The sequence below is a fragment of the Sinocyclocheilus rhinocerous genome, unplaced genomic scaffold, assembly GCF_001515625.1.
Source record: "Sinocyclocheilus rhinocerous isolate Xijiao unplaced genomic scaffold, SAMN03320098_v1.1 scaffold258, whole genome shotgun sequence".
Classification (NCBI taxonomy): domain Eukaryota; kingdom Metazoa; phylum Chordata; class Actinopteri; order Cypriniformes; family Cyprinidae; genus Sinocyclocheilus; species Sinocyclocheilus rhinocerous.
The window spans coordinates 545,327-564,494 of NW_015634010.1; the positions used below are offsets into that span (position 1 = coordinate 545,327).

Below are 19,168 nucleotides of genomic sequence, written 5' to 3' on the forward strand. Positions count from 1 at the left end.
ATTTTCTGAATTTCTTCAATCAATCTCATTTGCATACGTGGCTGACGTTTGACTGCGTCTGCATTCTATTGCCCATATAAGGAAGAGAAAATTACGCGGGAAACGTGGGCGGGTCCGGTTGCTAGGGCAGCAGGCAGTGCACTGCTATCCCGGTGGGCGGAGTTACGCTCTACTACTACGAGGACAGCAGATGTCGGAACAAACGCAGCACATCTTCCTCGCTCCGTGTCCGTCAGCCATGAGCACATGTCGGTAACTCCGTCTTCGGTACTTCATCATGGAAATAGTTCGAGAGAGCTGTTTTGGGGCTCTCTGTAGAATAAATTAAATAGGTTGAAAGAGCTAAACGACATTAGACCTTATAAATGTAACATTTTTAACCAAAATTTAGATCGGTTTCGGGACAAAATCGTTTAATTCCCTCAATCATATTTATAGGGAAAACTAGGAAATGTAATTTTTTTTTGTTTGTAGCTCCCTGTTTTTTCCCCCTCAAACTTTGATGTAATATTCCTATATTTGTTTGTTACAAATTAGAAGATTACATGTGTACTTAACTGTAAATTAGTGTCACATAAGTAGGCTATTAGTGCTTTTGTTTCACCACTAAACTGGATGGGTTATAATACTAATAGAAAACATGCACAATAGAACAATAGAAAACATTTTACATTTTGTGCATGAATTTATTGTGGTAGCCTAATCAACTTTACATTTTGTCTAAAATAACTGTTATGCCATCACGATCACTAACCCTAATTTCCTTTTTAGCTAGCCTACTATTTGTTATAATTATGTATTTTAAAAAAGGGGTCAAGGTATAGGTAACACTTTAATTCAAAACCAGCAAATTAAATGGGAAGCCATACAGTAACTGTAATTTAACATTAATTTAGAATCACAAATCAAATTATAATAGAGACATGTACTTTTACTTAACTTTTTGCCCTGTAAATGCTTTATATTTTTACAGCTTCTACTGTCATTGCAGGAGCTTGGTGCTTATACTTTCTCAGAGGAAAAAAAGGTACAAAATTGGTCACTGGGGTAGTACATTTTCAAAAGATACTAATACCATTTAGGTACTAATCAGTAGACTGTAGATAATATGTAATTTTAAGGTAGGCCTACTAAAATGCACTCTTTATGGGTAAATAAGGTACAAAAGTGTAGGCTACATTAAAAAAAAACATACTGCCCCAGTGACAGCTTTTGTACCTTTTTTTATGAATGAACAAGCTAATTTGTAACTGGTTAAACTGTCATGTTGCAACACTCCCATTTCTGAGAAATCTCAGGTTTCTACTATAAAAACACATAATTGATGCTGATGCCTATGAGACAGTGCAGAACATTTGTTTCACAGATGCCATCAGCACGTCCCTAAACTAAAAATAATGTTCCGTGAAGAATGACTCTTCATAGAGGAATGTTCTCTAGGACCTAAGCGCTGTCCTGGAATACCATTCATGCCTACCGCATCTTAAAATAATGTCCCGTCTGCACACACCGTTCACAAGATGACAAAAAATTCAGAGAGGACACAAATATAGATAGGGAGTAATTTTAATATGTTGCTTTACAAATATAAACATGGAGGATTCAACTCATTTTAGACAAGGAGCTTTTTATAACACAATGTTTGGAAGCTTTCATTACAGGAAAAAAAACAGATGGAATGAGGCAAGATCTAGAAGAGGAACAAATTCATTTACAGCAACAGTACTTCTCCCAGATCTAAAACATGTTGCATGCATCAGCACCGCAAACAAAGGGACAGTTCCTGTGGGTTCCTCATCCCTCCAGCGAGAGGATTCTCTGGGATTTCAGCAACTTTTGGGGTCTAAAACAATGTCGACTTTTACACAAGACGGACATTCCATACTATACAAAGCTTGAAAGCAGATTTACTCAAATAAATAAATGATCCAGTGTCAGCTTACTGCATAAATCACCCCAAGATAGCATCAATACAAAATCAACCAGTCACAAAAGCATCATCCTAAAATAAATACATACGAATGATCCGAGTCATTATAAAAAAGAAATGAATAAAATACACAGGTTGACGAGCTACCACACACAGCTCTTAGATTAAATGCTGAGAGTCTTACAAAAACAAAACTTAAGTAGCATTAAGTGATTCAAAGCTGTTATTCATCCTGTAACAACTGTGTTTATCTGTAAATTCTACTTTTCTCTCAGCAGGGTTTCCGTATTAAAACTGATGCATAAAAGAACAAACATCAAGGGTGATTTAAGGACAATAATTCTTCATTTCTAAGCAACGTGCAAGTACTGCAGTAATCAAACATGGATTTACAAAGTAATTGCTGCGTTTAGACCTTCAATTAGTGGTAAATACTAGGGTTTAAACTTGATATTTAAAGCACCCCCACAAGTAACTGTAAGAATTCAGATTTGAGAGATTTTAACTGTGACTATAAGTTTAATGGCTAAAAAGAACGTGAAAGAAGCTTATTGCTTTACGTTGATTTCCAGTGTTTCTTAAAAGTAAAAAAAAAAAAAATCAAACGTGATACTGAAGTATCTAAGAATGAAGTTAATACTCATTGGCAAAATAAACACATCTTCCCAAATGTTAATCTGATAAACCAGCCACACACACGCACATTACTATCACACATAAACACATCTTGTAACATACAACGATTCACATGTTGGAATGTCCTATTTCTCTGAAAATTCATTTGACAGGCTTTTAATCAGGAGAATGTTTCAAATTGACACCCTCAAGTTAGGACTATTCAAAATCAAGAATCTTTCTTTCAAACTGACAGCCAATCAGAACACTGATAGCATTGGTTTAAACACCCAGACATTGATTTACAGATAAAATTCAAGTCATTAGAAACACTTGATGTCTGAATTCCTCAAGTATAATCATTTTGCCTGTCAAATGATGGTTATTGAATGTGTTGGACATATAATCTTGTCAGTACTAAGGCTCCTCTGTATCATGACATACTTTTGCAAAAAACAGTGCTTTCTAAAGACGACACATGATCTGAAGCAGAAATGCTAGCGGATTTGACTCGCAGACAGATGTGTACGAAAATGACCACAGGTTTGAAAGCAAAAAATGTACGTCTTCTCAATAAAGCCGTCAACGCTTTCCGTTAGAAAGAGCACAACTCCAAATACTGCTACAAAACACACTTCTGAGTTCATTTGTGTGGAGGTGCAGGAGTCAAGTCATGTTGAGAGATGCTTTGATAAGTCCTCAGTCATTCCCTGGTCAGCGAACACACAAGGCAGAGTCACTTGTAGAGCCGCTTTGGCCCTGAGGGTGGCAGCATGGGGAGCAGTCTCAATTTGACCTCAGCATGTGGAGTTACAGCTCAATGCTTTTCGTTAGAGAGCTCTCCAGTGTGATGGGGAAGTCATGCAGCGTTTCCAGAACTGCGATGAGAGAGCTGACGGTGAGTTTGTCTCGCAGTAACGCATTCTCCTCATACATGCGTGTGATGACGGGGCATTCGGCCAATAGAGGGAGCCACTGCGGCAATAATCGGTCTCTGTGAGAGTGGGATACACGTGCAGACAACTCTTGAGTACATTTTGCTATTAAAAAACAAAATTAGTTTGCTTTTAAGAAGCATGTGTGTGCTCACCTCGCCCCGAGGCAAACTAGCAGCTGGAACTTGCCATCCTTGCCAATGTTGCGTGGCATATTGTTAATGGCGTTGACGTATCGACAGAAAGATTCACAATTCAGGCCTAGAGGCTCTGGTGTTTCTTGCAGGTCTCCAATCTGATCTGCATTCTCCACAAATGCTACTGCTTTCTCTGTACAACACACAGACATTATAAACTTATGTTTTAAGTAGGGCTGTGCAAAAAATCTAATGCGATTTTCATGCGCATCTCGTCAGTAAAGGCGCTCCTGTGATTAGTAGTAAATCTCCAGCACGTGCTTTCAGATGGAGTGGCATTTACTACACAGTGCCGTAGATCACTGACAAGCTACACGAAATTGCGTTCAAAATCGGCAATGAATCGCCTGTGATTTTGAACGCGATTTTGTGTAGCTTGTCAGTGAACTACGGCTCTGTGTAGTAAATGCCGCTCCATGTTAAGCAACATATTATTATATATTTTAAGCAGCATAACAATGATAATAAAAAATAATTGTTTTGTATCACATACAAAAACAATACTAAATGTTTAATTGTCATTTTGAAGTACTGTTGGAGGACATAAGTGTAAATTAATTATTAAAAATAGTTTACTTCAAATTTCAAAATATTTTATTCACAAAAGTCTTTAATGAGCCCTATATAATGAGGCTTTAAATGAGAAGTTATAAAGTTATACATTAAACATGATTAAACCGTTATTTAAGCCCCTCCAATATATACATATATATATAAACATAAACTGATAAAAAGTGATAGTAAAGACTTGTATTGTGAGGAAAGATTTCTATGCTGCTCTTTTTAACTTTTTACTCATCAAAGAATCCAAAGAAAAATATATCACCGGTTCCAAAAAAATATTAAGCAGCACAACTGTTTCCAACATTGATGATAAATCAGCATATTAGAATGGTTTCTGATAGATCTATATGAGTTTTTCTCTTTTAATCTAACAGGGAAACATTTAATAAGCTATGCTTACCATAGAAATCCCACACAAAGACATTTTTCTGGAAGATTCGAGCTGAGCGGAATCCATGATGGAAGAACTGCTCCAGTGCCCAAACAAGACCACCTTCTCCACACAGCAGGACCGTAAGACTGCCCCTCTGAAAGCGCAGACAAACCTTTAGATTAAAAAAAGGTTACAAGGATAACAAAAAGTGACAATATTCATAAGTGGGCATTGTCATACCTCTTTTTCTGGTTTGTGGAAATGCTTTATAATATTGTTAACTGCTTCACCGGTGGATTCCTGTATCTGTACGGTTGTTGGTTCTGAAGAGAGAAGGATTGCATTTAACACATTTATTAAAAAGATTTAACACCTAAACAAATGAATGTTACTTAACATTAATTATCATTATAAAAACAGCTTAGAATATACATTCACATTAGATGAAGACGATCATATCCAGCAGCCCAATAAAAGCTGATTTAAATACAAGGAGAGGGTCCCTTCATGGAGGTGACTATTTTGAGATCACATTACTAATATAACCCACATTATCAGATAAATTTGTTTAACAAAAATAACTTAACTGTTCCTGAATACCAATAGAGCATTTCTACAATGTCACTGATAACTAAAAACAACGACGTTTGTGCAATGCCACATTCTAACCACTAGGTGTCAGTATAAGTCCAAGATGACCGCCAGCACAACAAATCAAATTACTGAGCACCTTTGAAATTTAAGCTAAACTTACTGTTTCCACGTCCTGTAAGTGATGTGATGCTGATTCGTCGAATCTGGGAAGGTGATCGCTGAAGGGGCGGAGTCTTAGAACCTCGGCCTCCGTCGTCATCACTGCACGGAACTACAAACTCACCTATCAGAACTCGCTCAAGACTGCCATCATCCACACCCTTCCCCAGCCACCTGCCACACGGGAACCTGGAAAGGACGACGAGTAAATAACAAGAAAACCATAAAAAGAACAGGATAAACGGCAAGAGAATAAAGTAGGCTGTACTTGTATGTGTGGCCGGTGATCTCATTGCGGACCATGACACAATCCACCAGCCACTTGGCAAGCAAGCCAGAATTATCATGACCCAGCTGCACTGTTGTCAACTTCCCGAGGTTCTGACACTGTAAGACACACATACAGAACAGATAAAGGCAACGATGTCAGAGGCATTAAGAGGCTGTCTGAGAATAACTGAACAACAGGTGTGAGGGTGTGAGCAGCGGAAGGACAACAAGATAGTAAAAGTGTACATAGTAATCCCACGGCTCTAAAAACATCCCAGAATTGAAGTGTACAAATAGGGTCCAAAATTAACACCCTATAAGCTCCAAATACTAGTTAATGACCTGAGCCACCACAAATGTATATATATATTAGATAATTTTGGATCCTGTATACAATACATAATAATAACAGTTACTACAATTACTTTTACTACAGATGTTAATTTTTATGTTATTTTTAGATTTTCATGTTAATCTAGATGTTTTTTTTCCTCAAATATATGTTTGTCCAATTATAACTGGGTGTTGTACAAAATGTGGGATGCAAAAAAATCACAAGATTTAAAGCTAACCCAGGAACCCAAAGGAGAAAAAGAGGAGATCTCTCTAAGTACAGAAGTAGAAAAATGGAGCGATGGATGAATGGGGAGAGAGGGAGGTATACAATGGAGGGATGTGCACCTAACCTTGAAAGCGATGGAGATGTGCGTGTGAGGCCTAAAGGCAGACTGCGAGAGGACACAGAATGAGTTAGAACATGATGGGTGATTGACAGCAAGAAAAATGGCAGTGATTGGTTCTATGAGGAGGGATGTAAGAATAATATCTCCTTCATCAAAGTTATAGATTCATGGAAGTGCATAAATAAAGAGGCTTTGATCACTAACGCACGAATCACCATTTCAGTTTGAAAAAAAAAAAAAAGAAGAAATAATCTGGACAACGAGAATCATTTCAGTAGTGAGAGAATGCAAAATATTTTGAAAGACTACAGCAAAGAAAATTTCACAACAGTTATGTGAATCTCATTTTTTCCCACTCTATTCACCAAATTATATTTTGCTTAAAGAAAATTTGCATTTTATGATGATTTAGATATTACGTAAAAATATATGTAATTTAACAATTTTAATAATAATATTAATAATGTAATAAAATGTAGAGATTATATTTATATTCCTCAATTATTATCTTACTGCAAAATTTAAATAAAAATGGTTTAAATGGTCAACAATTTATACTTTACAGTAGTATTTGTACTGCCTTTAATTTTTCCTTTTTAAATTTGCATTGCCAATTGAAATAAAAGTCACAGTATTACAGTACATCGTATTTATTCCATTAAGCACAATATGTTTGGATGAATTATGGTAATGAGAAAAATTAAATTAAAATTTAAAAAAAATAATTAAAATATTACTATAAAATATAATGTGAAATGTGACATTGTTATCTTGAGATTTATATATTTTTTCCTTAGATATTTCGTTCAGCTATATTTCTGTCATTTCCATAAATAGTTTAGATCTAACAGATGTTCGAAAGACCTGCAAGCACACTCAATTCTGCAGATGGCAGGATGGATGATTTTTCAGTCCCACAGGAAAACAAGCTGTGTGCCACACTCAAAATAAACTGCTGTATCAGTTTCAGAGCAGAACAGCTGGAGTGTGAAGTCATGGCACTCACGTCAAACGTCATTTCCAGAACGTTCTTCGTGATCTGCAGGATGCCAGAGTCGCCCAGCTCGCCGGACACACACAGCCAAGGGTTGGACGTCGTCATTGCGTTACTAAGCTTCTTGATGGGAATGATAACGGCCCTGTATGGAATCACTTAGGGGGGAAAAAAAACATAAATTAGGCTGTAACTAAACAGCATTATACAAAAAGACAGAAAAATGAATTTATGCTATTCATCATCCTTGTTGTGCAGCATAAATCTGAGTTTTTCATGCCTTGGTCAATCAATCAATCAATCTGGCCCACAGCATCAAATCAATATCAAGTACCGGATATGCAATGAGATGCTGTTCCCTGCTGTTTTGTATGAGCGTTTGCATCACATATGTAACCAGATATTCAAGATTTGAGGGAACAAATGTAAAACTTTAACCCACATCAACTGACTATGTAGATACAGTCCCGAATTGCATATCTGTACATCTGTGTGTGTCTCTCTTTCTTTGGGACGTACTTATGGTGGTGAAGACGCTGGTAAAGCAGAAGTAGTCCACGGCATTCAGGCTCAGGAGATGAAAGAGAAACTGCTCTTTTTCCTCTTCGCAGCGCAAGAAGGCGTAACGCTTGTACAGCTTCCTGTGGGAACATTGCATACTTAATAACAGGTGCACTTACTTGAAACGGGTCAGCGTGCGTGTGCTTGTTTGCGTCACTCACAAATTCATGTGATGAGCATGTCTTTTGGTGTGTATGTGGGAGTCTGAAATGCCTGCAGGTGTGTGTGTGTGTGTGTGTGTGTGTGAGAGAGAGTGTAGATAGGAGTAGGGATGTGTGTTATGTATTGTACGTACTTGGTTAAGGCCTGGTTAGACAGCAGCTGTTTGAGATGCTGGGAAAGTAGTTTTTTCTCCAGGGACAGACGGATCCAGGCACGTGCTCGACCCACATCTGTTTTAATCTCTCCCATGTTCTGGATGTGTCTGAGAAGTCGAAAGAGAAAGGATGATGAAGACAGACAGAAAATCAAAAACAATAGTGTAATTCTCTGTATGTGGGTTGAAGAGGCCGCAAGCAACAGAACCTTGTGGGTGTAAATCAGTCTCTGTTTTAAAAACATCATCGTCAACTGAATTATTATACAACCAACAAAGTACGCACTACTGTATACAACATTTAACTGTCCTCAGGCAATAAACGCACCTCATATCCTGTATGAGTGATACACGTAATGCAGGAAGACCAACACTGGACTCTGGCTTCCGCTTTTCCTGGCCATTAGACACTGCAGAGCGAGAAACAGTTTCAGCACTTAAACAGAGACGTTTTTGAAGTTTTTTTGCTGTTAGCCTGTTATCATACTTGGCATGTAGAAGTGTTTGGCCTGAAACATAGTCTAAACATACTGTACACATGAACACAATCCCTTCTAAATACACAAACTCAATGTCAAAATGCAATTTGAAACTCAATTGCATTTTGAAATCACTATAGCAGTTGTGAACAGGAAAAATTTGCTTATTTCTATGAGAATCACCAAGCAATTTAAAGTTAGCTAAACGCTTCCCCAAAGCAAGGAAAAACAAAAGATTTGTCTAAAAAAAATGCATATTGTTTTTTGCGTACAAATATATTTACACTTCAATATGATTCAATAATGCTACATGTTAGCAATACCACTTGCAATCAGTATCAAGCATTCCAAGCATGACAACTACTTTATCAAATCCTACTTTAATCACTTTACATATGACAAATATATCACAAACAAGGTTTAGTGTTTTAGTTCAGCTAACTGTGCTAGAGGCGCCAAATGACAATTCATGTTTTGCGAGATGAACCTCAACTAAATGCAGCCCTACAGAAACTAACACCCCTGTAAGTCATTCTATAATTTGCACAGTGACTTGATTAGAGTCGTTTCGGGGTCTTATGAACTGAAGGGTTGTTTTTTTTACCTGGAGACTCTGACAGCTGTTCGTTTTTCTCTTCTCTCACCTGGTAGTGCAATAAATGAGACCACAGCGCAGACTTTCCCTATGAACCAGGATGACAGCACACAATGATTCCCAGCGTTAGGCTGTATGTGTTATAATGTGAAATGCATTTCCATTTGTTTGTGTCTCACCTGTTTGACCTGTAGACCGTGGCTCCATATTCTCTCCAGCAGGTCACACAGACTGGCTATGAGTGTGTTCTCCTCCAGGCCAGTGATGTTTGCTTCTCCATGGCCCAGTTCAACAGCCTCTCTGCCCATTTTCTCCACCAACATACGCTTGGTCTGAACATCCATTGATTGACATCATTAAAAACTACATTCCAACCTTTTCAACACTGACTGAGTCTAAAGTCTTTAATGCAGCAGACAAGTGGGTCAGACTAGTAATTATGCTTGTACTAAGACCCGGGTTCCCACACTTCTTGACCAATGCATTTCTATGACTTTTACATGACCTGTCCAGTGGTTCATGATTACTAGATAAGGATATTAAAATTCATTACACAGAAATTGCTGGGGCAGATTTCCATTTGTTCCATTCAATTAATAAACGCATGCAATTATACTTATTAATTTACAACTGTCTCCAGTGAGACTCTCAGCAGACAGACTGATATTATGACAGTGGCTTGCATTAAATTCTACTCTACAAAGAATAATGCCTAATCCGAGTATTTTTCATGCCTTGGCAAATAACCAATAAATGTCCAATATTATGATTTTATAATGATTGTGTCATTGTTTTTTTGTCATTTAAAATATATACATATATATATATATATATATTAATGCTAGTAAATTTAGGCATCACAATATTATAACTTACAGTATCAAAAATAGATATTCATTTGAAGATTTGCTAAATATGAAGGATTAGGGCTACACAATTAATAAAATTTCTAATCGCGATTACAATTATGGATGCCACAATTATGTAATGTTAAGAATGTTTTCAGCTTGTTTATTTTCATATAAAAATACGGCATGCAGTTGCATCAAACAATGGTATAAACATTATTCAATATAAATTGTGATCATAGTAATTAATAATCCCAATTACAATTTCAAGGGAATAATCGACAATTGTGATTTTTGTCATAATCGTGCATATAGCCTATTACTCCCATAACATCATAAGCTTTATGGGTTTTTATGTGCCGTGAGAAAATGCTTACAAATCCTTTCATTGCCAACGGCTCATTGCGATACATCTGTGCGGCCAAAACAGACATATTCATAGATTTAATTCGTGGAATTTTCCCTCCCATCTCACCTCGAGCTCTTTGACAGCGAAATCCCACTTTGTGCTCGTAGCCCTATGAAGGATTTAAAAACACTGTTAAATTTAGTGTTTTTAAAGAATAATTTTAAGAGATCTTTAAGAGATCACAGCAAATGTAACCGAATATGAAAAGACATGAAATTAGCATATGTAATTAGATAGCCAATATCATCAATGCCAATAAGTTTCAATAAAAAAAAAAAACTCCAATATCAGTTGATAAGCAATATTCTTAATTTCCAGGTTTTCCATGCCAGTGGGAATCTTGTTAAAACACACACACACACACACTTACAAATACATTCATATGTGCATATTAAACTCATCCTGACCTTCATTTTGCATTCTTTCAGTAAACCCTCCACAAACTTCCAGTTGGTCTGAGCGATGACCGCAGGGGACAGGTCTGATAGTTTGGGCTGTCTCAGTTTCTTCCCCAGGTTACGGGCCTCCTGCACGTACTTCTATACAAAGAGATCAGGACACAGACATTTAAGAAACCAAACACATTTCAAAAGGTTTAAATAGTTTGCTTGTTTTTACTGTGTATTAATACATGTTATTTACAGAAAAGCAAGATATATTATGCTGCAACAGGGGGTTTATTACAAAGCAGAGGATTTATTTTATTTTTTATTTTTTGTGGGGTCCTGTGGGGTTTATGATTGCTGAGTGACTGGGTCGGTAAGCACTCACTACTGAAACTCCCCTTTATAAAAGAGCGTGTGGGAACATCCAGGGGCAGGATTGTGTGCACGGCAGAGTTCAAAGGTCACTTTGTGTCTGAGGGGAGGGGCTTCGAGGAATTCTGACATCTGGGAGGAGTTTGTTAAGGGTATGTTAGGAATGTTTTAAGTCGGTCATATTATGGCAGGCCTCCACATACCAGACAGCAGGCTGAGAAGGACTTTTTAGGCGGTTTAATAGGTGGGGGTGGCGCCTTATCCCACTCCCAGAAAGCCATAGAGTTCTGCAGGAGCAAACACCCCTCCACCTGCCGTGAGGTGGTACGGCCCACACAGCATACAAACACACACAGAAACGATGGAGAAACAATAGAAAAGGAAAGGAAAGAAAAAAGCAGCATGCACATGAATGTGAGGCAGTCAGACAAGAAAAGGAAAGCGAGAAGACACTTGAAAAAGAAAATGCAAGCTCAGAAGTAAAATAAAACGGAGACAAATGAAGAAATGAGAACAGGCAGATTCACAAAAAGCCCAAGAGGCCTTTGCATTAAGCATGATTCATCAGGAACCATTTACAAGTCAAATTTCAAGTAAATCACTTACAGCACTAAAGGCCATTTATGTGATTCAGACATCAGGAAACTGTGATTTATGAAGAATTACTGTTCATTATCATATTTGTAAGAGTGCACTGAAAAATGATGTAAAACGTCATATTCTTGAATAAATCATTCTTTTGAGTCAGATCTTGAAAATTAATCAACTGATTTGATTTACAAAACGTTATTTTAGTTTTGTTATTTATGTACCATTATTGTATTTATTAATATTTTGAATTACTTTTCAGTTTTATATTTTCAGATTTAATTTTCAATTTCAGTTTATGTTTTAGAATTTTTTTATTTGCTTTGGTCATTGTTATTAATTTATAAAACAAATATTTCAATTGATCTTTAATTTGTTTTTATTTCAACTTCAGTAATTTTAGTAATTCAACTTAAAAATCAGAAATGTTGCCAACTACATAAAGAATAAATCAGTTTAAGCCTTTTAAAGCTTCATTTTTTTCCATCTAATATTTATATTTTATTTTAGCTTTATTTCAATTGCTGAAAACATTTTTTTCAGTTCTAAATCATTTTTTTTATATTTTAGTTAAGAATATAAACATTGAGCCTGTTCCTCAAACAAAACCATCACAAATTACAGCATTTGTTACATTTACGGTATTTTTTGCTCAGTTTTTGAAGCTCTTTTCCCATTTATTGTAATTGCATGGAAAAGAGCAACATCATCTTTTGTGTTCCATGGAAGAATGTAAGTCTCATGGGTTTCAAACAACATGAGGGTGTGTAAATGAAACAGAATTATCATTTTTGGATAAACTACCTTTTATTTACTTTGTGATCTGCCAACAATCAGCTTTATCTACCATCTGACAAATAAGGCCCTATGAAAGCACCAGTATAAAAGAGATGGAGTAAGTAAAAACGATGGAAGGAATTGCATACAAAAGTCTGTGCTAATCAAGGTCTGCACACAGAACAAGGGCTGCGTTTACACTGGCACAAAAAAAATCCGATCTTTCGCTCACATCTGACACAGATCGGAATTTGTTGCACACGTGTAAACACAAAAACCCGCACGAGATCCGATTTTTTTGCATCCGATCTGAACCACTTCCAAATGTGGATTTTAATCGGATACACATCTGATATCTGGACATCCGACCTACGTCTTAAACACACATATCCGATTCTCCACAGAACTCCCAATGCGAGGGCGACACGTTTGCTCATAAAGATTTTTAATGCCGGCGTGCTGTATGCGCTCGCATTTTATTGAGATGGAAACTTTTTATAGGTAAGAAATTGCACATTCAGGAGCTGGTTTTCAACCCCCGCACCGTGAATTTTGAAAATACAACAGCTAAAAGCTACATATATTTCTCAGCAATGAGGTGATAACTTAGCAGTTTTTGTAATTAAACCGACAAGCTACCGACAAGCTTGTTTGCAATGCTTCACAACCGCTCGCTCGCACGTAGGTGCATGCGTGAATTAGTTCGTTCTCTCTCTCTCTCTCCTTAATTAATTCGAATTCATTTCAATAAATATCATCTTTATTTCACTAAAGAATTCTACCTCTAACGAGCTGTAGATAAAATAGTCTAACAAATTCAAATTACCGTTATTTTCCGGTCTTTATCCGTTCATTCAGATTTTGTGCTGCAAAACATCCATGACAGCCGTTGTCCATGCTGGCAAATAATAATGGCCATTCGACGTGAATTATATAAATAATTTTAAAACACAGCCATTTAAAACCCGAGGGTCTACCATGTGCATAGTAAAGCGATCACTGCAGACAATCCTTTTGGGTGGGAATTAATGTAAACACAGATATCGGATACCAGTCGTGTCTAAAGTGAATGTAAACAGACGTGCCAAAAAATCGGATATGGTCAAAAGATCGGATCTGTGCATTAAGACTTGCAGTGTAAACGCAGCCAAGATTAAAAGAAAAGAGAATGGAGGAGAGAAGCTGAAGAGGAACAAATGCTGCAGTCTCACCTCTTTGAGGTCATTGTCCAGCACAAGATGGTCATTCTGCTGTCTGTGACAGTCCACTCTGCGCTGAGTCGAGCATATGCGATTGGACCACCTGATCACAGAGGGTTTCCATTATTAGATCTTCCCACACACACACACACACACATACAAGCTTTGAAGAGTTTACTTAAGTGTTTTATTTCTTGTCACAAAGTAAATGAAAATAAATAAATGTTTTATTATTGAATATTGAAGTGCAACTAAAAACAGATGCATTTCAGCATCTCTTGTCTTTTAAAACTACTACTGACACTGAAGTGTTACATGCCCCACACTGATTGCTCAATCTCTCATAACTGTGTCATGTGCCATAAAGAGGACTCACTTGTTGTTGGTGGGCCCTGAGGCGAGCACATCAGCCTGCAATTTGGGGAAGAATCCCTGCTGGTATTTTCCTTGGCCAATCTTCATATCCAGCAGGTGAGGATGGATGGCTGTGTGGTCGATCTTTCTCAGCCGCTGCTCTATGGCCTGGGCTGGAAAGGAGAATCACAGCTCGAGTGAGAGGGGTTAGGCACTGTGTCGTGACTGCTCGAGGCTAGACTTCCACAACAGTAAAATAAAAGTAGTTGAAAATAAACTGTAAGGTATGAGCAAATCTGCTCTTAATTAGATGCACAATTATTTTACAAATAATGTGCTTCAATCATGAAATCTGAGCAGAGTGACTTGTATTTGAAAATAAAATAAATATTCAAAAATTCCAAATAATAAAAAATAAGATGTATAAAAATAAGAAATAACAATAATAAACCAAGTATAATAAATAATTAATAAATATTATTATAAGTATTTTGATATTGTTATACTTACATTATAATATAAGCATAATAAACAATAAGTACTATTTTATTAAGAATAAGAAATTATTTATTATTGTTGTTGTTGTTGTTATGGTTATTGAATAGTTTTTATAAATTAATATAATAATAATTTTACACTTGAGCTTCAATAATCAAATGAGCAGTGACTTTAAAAAAATAACCTAAATAAACAATTAGAATTATAAATAATAAAGCAAGTATAAGTGTTATTGTATATTGCAGTTTTTATAAATAATAATTTTACACATGAACTTTAAAAATTAACTATGAGCAGGGACTTTAAAAATAACAATAATAATAATAATATAATGTAAATAATATAAAATAAATAATTAATAATAATTGTATTACTGTAGAACAATAATTATAATTATTTTATCTTATTATATTATTAATTAAAAAACAATGCTATAACAATAATAATAATATATTATTATTATTATTATTTATTAGCCTGACAGGAAAAATGAAGTGGCTACAGTAGTTGTACAGTGCATTAGAATGAGAAAGCTTCATTGATTCTTTTCCAGAAATTGGAATAAATTCAAACTTTGTTTTCATGCTAACATAGTCATTTACTGCCTAGCATTTTAACTGTGCAACAAATATAACAATCAAATGTTATCACTTCCATAGTGCATTTTGTTTTCAAAAATGTTGGGCAACTCATATAAGGCATCTGTGGGCAGTGTGCCATTTCAGAAGCACATTTTTTAAGCCAGCAGCATCCATCTCTTAATAGTGACCTTCAGTGTGACAAGAGGTTATTGACCTAACAATGGTACTGAGGGCTTAGCGAGCAGACGCACACTCAACAATATTCAGCACACATACACACACAGGCTTCCCAAGATAGCACAATACAGCGCCAGGCACCCGTTCTTTTCTTTTCAGCATTTGGCAGCCTTTCAAAAGCGATCCATTCATATGACTCATTTGAGGACACTCTTCAGTTCTTTCATTCTGTGCTCCTCTCCTCATTTTTCAACCACTTCTGCTGTTTCTCTTCCCCCCCGTCTCCTCGGCCCCTCAGCCGCCCTCTTGAACTGTCACTCTCTATAATCATCTGGGCACATAATCAGCAGCATTTTTTTTTCCTACAGGCTTCATTAAAATTTAAACACACAATTTGTAGTGACAGAGCAATGACTGGGGAATAACCATCGGTTCAGAAAAAGAATGATGAAAGGTGCTCTGCTGAGGACGTGATTGCACAAAACTCAGTAAGGCATTAAATGAGAAGACTTTTTCAATGCAGCAAAACTCAAAGATTTCCGAATCCGTTTATAGAGACAAAAAACACTAAAAACAACATAAACCACCCAACAGTAAAAAAACATTTCAAAGACCTCAATTTAATCAACATAAAATGGTACCGCACTCCTTTTAACCCATGTAATGTGACATACACCACCATTCAAAAGTTTTTTTTTTGAAGGAAATTAATCCTTTTATTTTAACGAAGATGCATTAAATTGATCAAAAGTGACAGTATAGACATTTATAATGTTACAAAAGATTTCCATTTCAAATAAATGCTGTTTTTCCCCCCAGTTTTCTACATTGAAAATAATAATTAATATTTCTTGTGCACCAAATCAGCATATTAGAATGATTTCTGAAGGATCATGTGACACTGAAAACAGGAGTAACGGCATCACAGGAATAAATTACATTTTAAAATAACTTTTCTATTTTAATTTGTAATAATATTCCACAATATTACTATTTTTACTGAATTCTTGATCAAATAAATACAGCTGTGGTGAAATTTCTTTCAAAAACGAACAAACAAAAAAAAATCTTACTGACCTCAAACTTTAGAACAGAAGTGTGTATTCAAGTGAAATAAGATATTCAACAGAGAAAAACAAACCGAAGTGTATGGTTGGACTTGATTTTATCCTATGGGAAATTGATGACATTGTGAAGTCATCCATACCTTACCACTCCATACAAAAAGTTTCTTTGGAATGACATTTTGAACAAATTCAGAAAGTAAATAGTGTAAATTTTGATGTCATGTTACTTAAAAGGTGAAGAGTGTAATTTCTGGGGCAACTTTTTTCCACTTTTGCTCTATTGAGCAATGTTTTGAAAGTAGCACAGAGTGGTAAAATCAAACTTTAAATGGCTTAAACTATTGACTTAAACACTCTGCACATTTGACTTAAAATATATTATGAGAAATAAATCTCAATGATTCTTACCTGATTCTTTGAGAAAAGTGCATTTCTGGTAAACAGATGAGCGCAAGCTGGGTGCGCGAACATTGTAGAGACGGGCCTTCTCAATGCGTCCGTCAAACACTCGCAGGATGGGTTCTTTCTCCTCCCACTGAGACATGATCTTGTTGTCGATGAAGGTGGCAAACATTTGTGATTCGATGAAATGCGACAGGAAGGGCAAGTACGGTTCCGGCTGATCAGAAAGGAATGAGGCCTGAAGAGAAATCAAATGAAAGAACTCAGAAATGGATGTACCTTCTGAAACTTTTGATGAAAACTTTGGTACAAGAATAGGATTTGTTTTGCTAATATTTTGTGCATCTTAAAGTGTGTAACATATCAGTTACCTTGTCAAAGTTGTGCATTTGCTCTCTATTGGTCAGCCAGGACTCCAAATCTGGAGAGTTCTGAATCACAAACGACTCGTAGTCTGCAAACATTGTAGCAAAGCGCGCAGCAAACACCTCCCTCAGCTGCACGTTCAGTTTAGCGTTCCTCAGCTCCTCTTCCTCAGCAGGAGACCTTCCTCCCACACCCTCCTCCCCTGCTGCCAATGCCTCCAAACGGGCCACTTTCACCCCTGTCCTTTTGGCCAAAGCCTGCAGACGCTCCAGAGTCGGGTTGCCCTGAAGAAGTTCCAGCATGTCCAGCGCCTCTCCACCGAGGTTTCCGTTCCTCCTGTCATCCACTAACTCACTCAGGGATGTGCTCTTCAGCTCCTTCTCCAGCGTGGAGGTCTGCATGCTGACAGCTGGTTCAGGGGAGGTGTTGCCCCCCTCAGGAGACAGACCAAAACTTAGCAATACCTCACTGAGTTCCTGGATGAATTCGGTCTTGTTGGGGAACTGAGGGAATTCTTCAGGCAGCTCGATGCACTGGTTGTCAATGTCAACAAAACACAGGTTCGCCTGAGGAGAGAAAGGCGCCATGCAAATTAACTTTTACGCTTCAAGCCGCACATTTCAATCTGAAAAGGTAAGAGTTCAAGTTGTTTTATTAAATGTCATCAGGCAGATTTTTGTGTAATTATACTTTAACCTGTAGTATAACTCAACAATAACCAATAATGCTGTGACAAAGGAAATTGATGTTTGTGTGTGTGTGTGTATGGGTCAATGACAAACAAGAGTGTTTTGAAGTAAAATGTGTGGCCAAACAATGAGTGGCATTGCGTGTATTTTGGTTTTAAAAGCATAAAATTTGTATCTCGGTTAAAAAAAAAAAAAATGTATCCAAAATAATAGCCTAGCTAAATAATCGCTACATTAACATGTAGATTACATTATAAGCCAACTTCATTCTGATGTGCCAAACAAAGCACATGTCCAAAACACAAATCTCACAGTATTCAAACACACACGCACTGACCCAAAGCTGCAATAGCATATCATCAGCTGTACTGACCTAATAACCAAACCAAATATCTGGAATTAGAGAAAATCAATCCTGTGTATCATCAGAAATCTCACTGTGTGACACATTGCTGTTCAGTCACATGCAGTGCAGCTCATGCAGTGAAAATGCCCTCAAGAGAGAGTGTGTGAGCGTGACCTGGTTGCTGTAAAAATAAATCAGTCAAGCAGAACTGTCCGTTCTGTCAGGCCACAATGCTGACAGCCTGTCAGAAAGAAGCATTTAGGCCCAGCATGCATGTGTTTGACCAAGCTAAATAAAAATGACATCTTTTTTCCTATTAATTAACAATTTGGGTTCGTTTTTATAAATGTCTTCATCTCATATGAGTGTATATCATTTTTAAATGTGTGTCAGATTTCTTTATATGTAGTTTTTTTAATGTCTACTTTTGCGCTGCTACAAAAACGTGAGCGTGCGCATACAGGTTTGTGCACATGTACGTTTGTTTGTGTTATACTGCATACACGCATCCAACACTCATTTAATACTGTTCCCGGTCAGAAGAATCCTGATCTGAAATGGGCAAAGACAATGGACAGGAGCTGAAGCATAATAATTTTACTAAAATTAAACTGAAAAATCTAATGGTTTTCACAAATATATTAAGAAGCACAACTCTTTTCAACATTGAAAACAACAAATGTTTCTTGAGCAGCAAATCAGCATATCAGAATGATTTCTGAAGGATCATGTGACACTGAAGACTGGAGTAATGATGCTGAAAATTCAGCTTTGTCCTCTCACAGGAATAAATAACATTTAAAAATATTTTAAATGTTAGTTTAAATGGTCATAATACAGTATT

The 19,168-nt window shown here is 36.6% G+C and overlaps 1 protein-coding gene across 5 annotated transcripts in view; it reads right to left on the reverse strand.

Moving 5' to 3' along the window:
• Nucleotides 1-1,851: 1,851 nt before the first annotated feature.
• The window catches only part of LOC107744899 (DENN domain-containing protein 5B-like), a 41,349-nt gene continuing 24,032 nt past the window's right edge, over nucleotides 1,852-19,168 (reverse strand). For 2 of the 5 annotated variants that reach the window (XM_016558718.1, XM_016558715.1), the window contains 19 exons: nucleotides 17,295-17,855; nucleotides 16,930-17,161; nucleotides 14,221-14,371; nucleotides 13,857-13,947; nucleotides 11,484-11,591; nucleotides 10,930-11,061; nucleotides 9,445-9,597; nucleotides 9,275-9,353; nucleotides 8,520-8,601; nucleotides 8,171-8,299; nucleotides 7,834-7,955; nucleotides 7,327-7,472; nucleotides 6,324-6,365; nucleotides 5,636-5,754; nucleotides 5,369-5,556; nucleotides 4,855-4,937; nucleotides 4,642-4,768; nucleotides 3,636-3,810; nucleotides 1,852-3,539 (listed from right to left, as the gene is read on the reverse strand). In XM_016558718.1, coding sequence (XP_016414204.1) covers nucleotides 3,356-3,539; nucleotides 3,636-3,810; nucleotides 4,642-4,768; nucleotides 4,855-4,937; nucleotides 5,369-5,556; nucleotides 5,636-5,754; nucleotides 6,324-6,365; nucleotides 7,327-7,472; nucleotides 7,834-7,955; nucleotides 8,171-8,299; nucleotides 8,520-8,601; nucleotides 9,275-9,353; nucleotides 9,445-9,597; nucleotides 10,930-11,061; nucleotides 11,484-11,591; nucleotides 13,857-13,947; nucleotides 14,221-14,371; nucleotides 16,930-17,161; nucleotides 17,295-17,855 — 2,904 coding nt within the window. In that variant the 3' untranslated portion in view covers nucleotides 1,852-3,355. The remainder of the gene's footprint in view (nucleotides 3,540-3,635; nucleotides 3,811-4,641; nucleotides 4,769-4,854; nucleotides 4,938-5,368; nucleotides 5,557-5,635; nucleotides 5,755-6,323; nucleotides 6,366-7,326; nucleotides 7,473-7,833; nucleotides 7,956-8,170; nucleotides 8,300-8,519; nucleotides 8,602-9,274; nucleotides 9,354-9,444; nucleotides 9,598-10,929; nucleotides 11,062-11,483; nucleotides 11,592-13,856; nucleotides 13,948-14,220; nucleotides 14,372-16,929; nucleotides 17,162-17,294; nucleotides 17,856-19,168) is intronic. The other 3 variants (XM_016558719.1, XM_016558717.1, XM_016558720.1) reach the window with 3 other exon arrangements.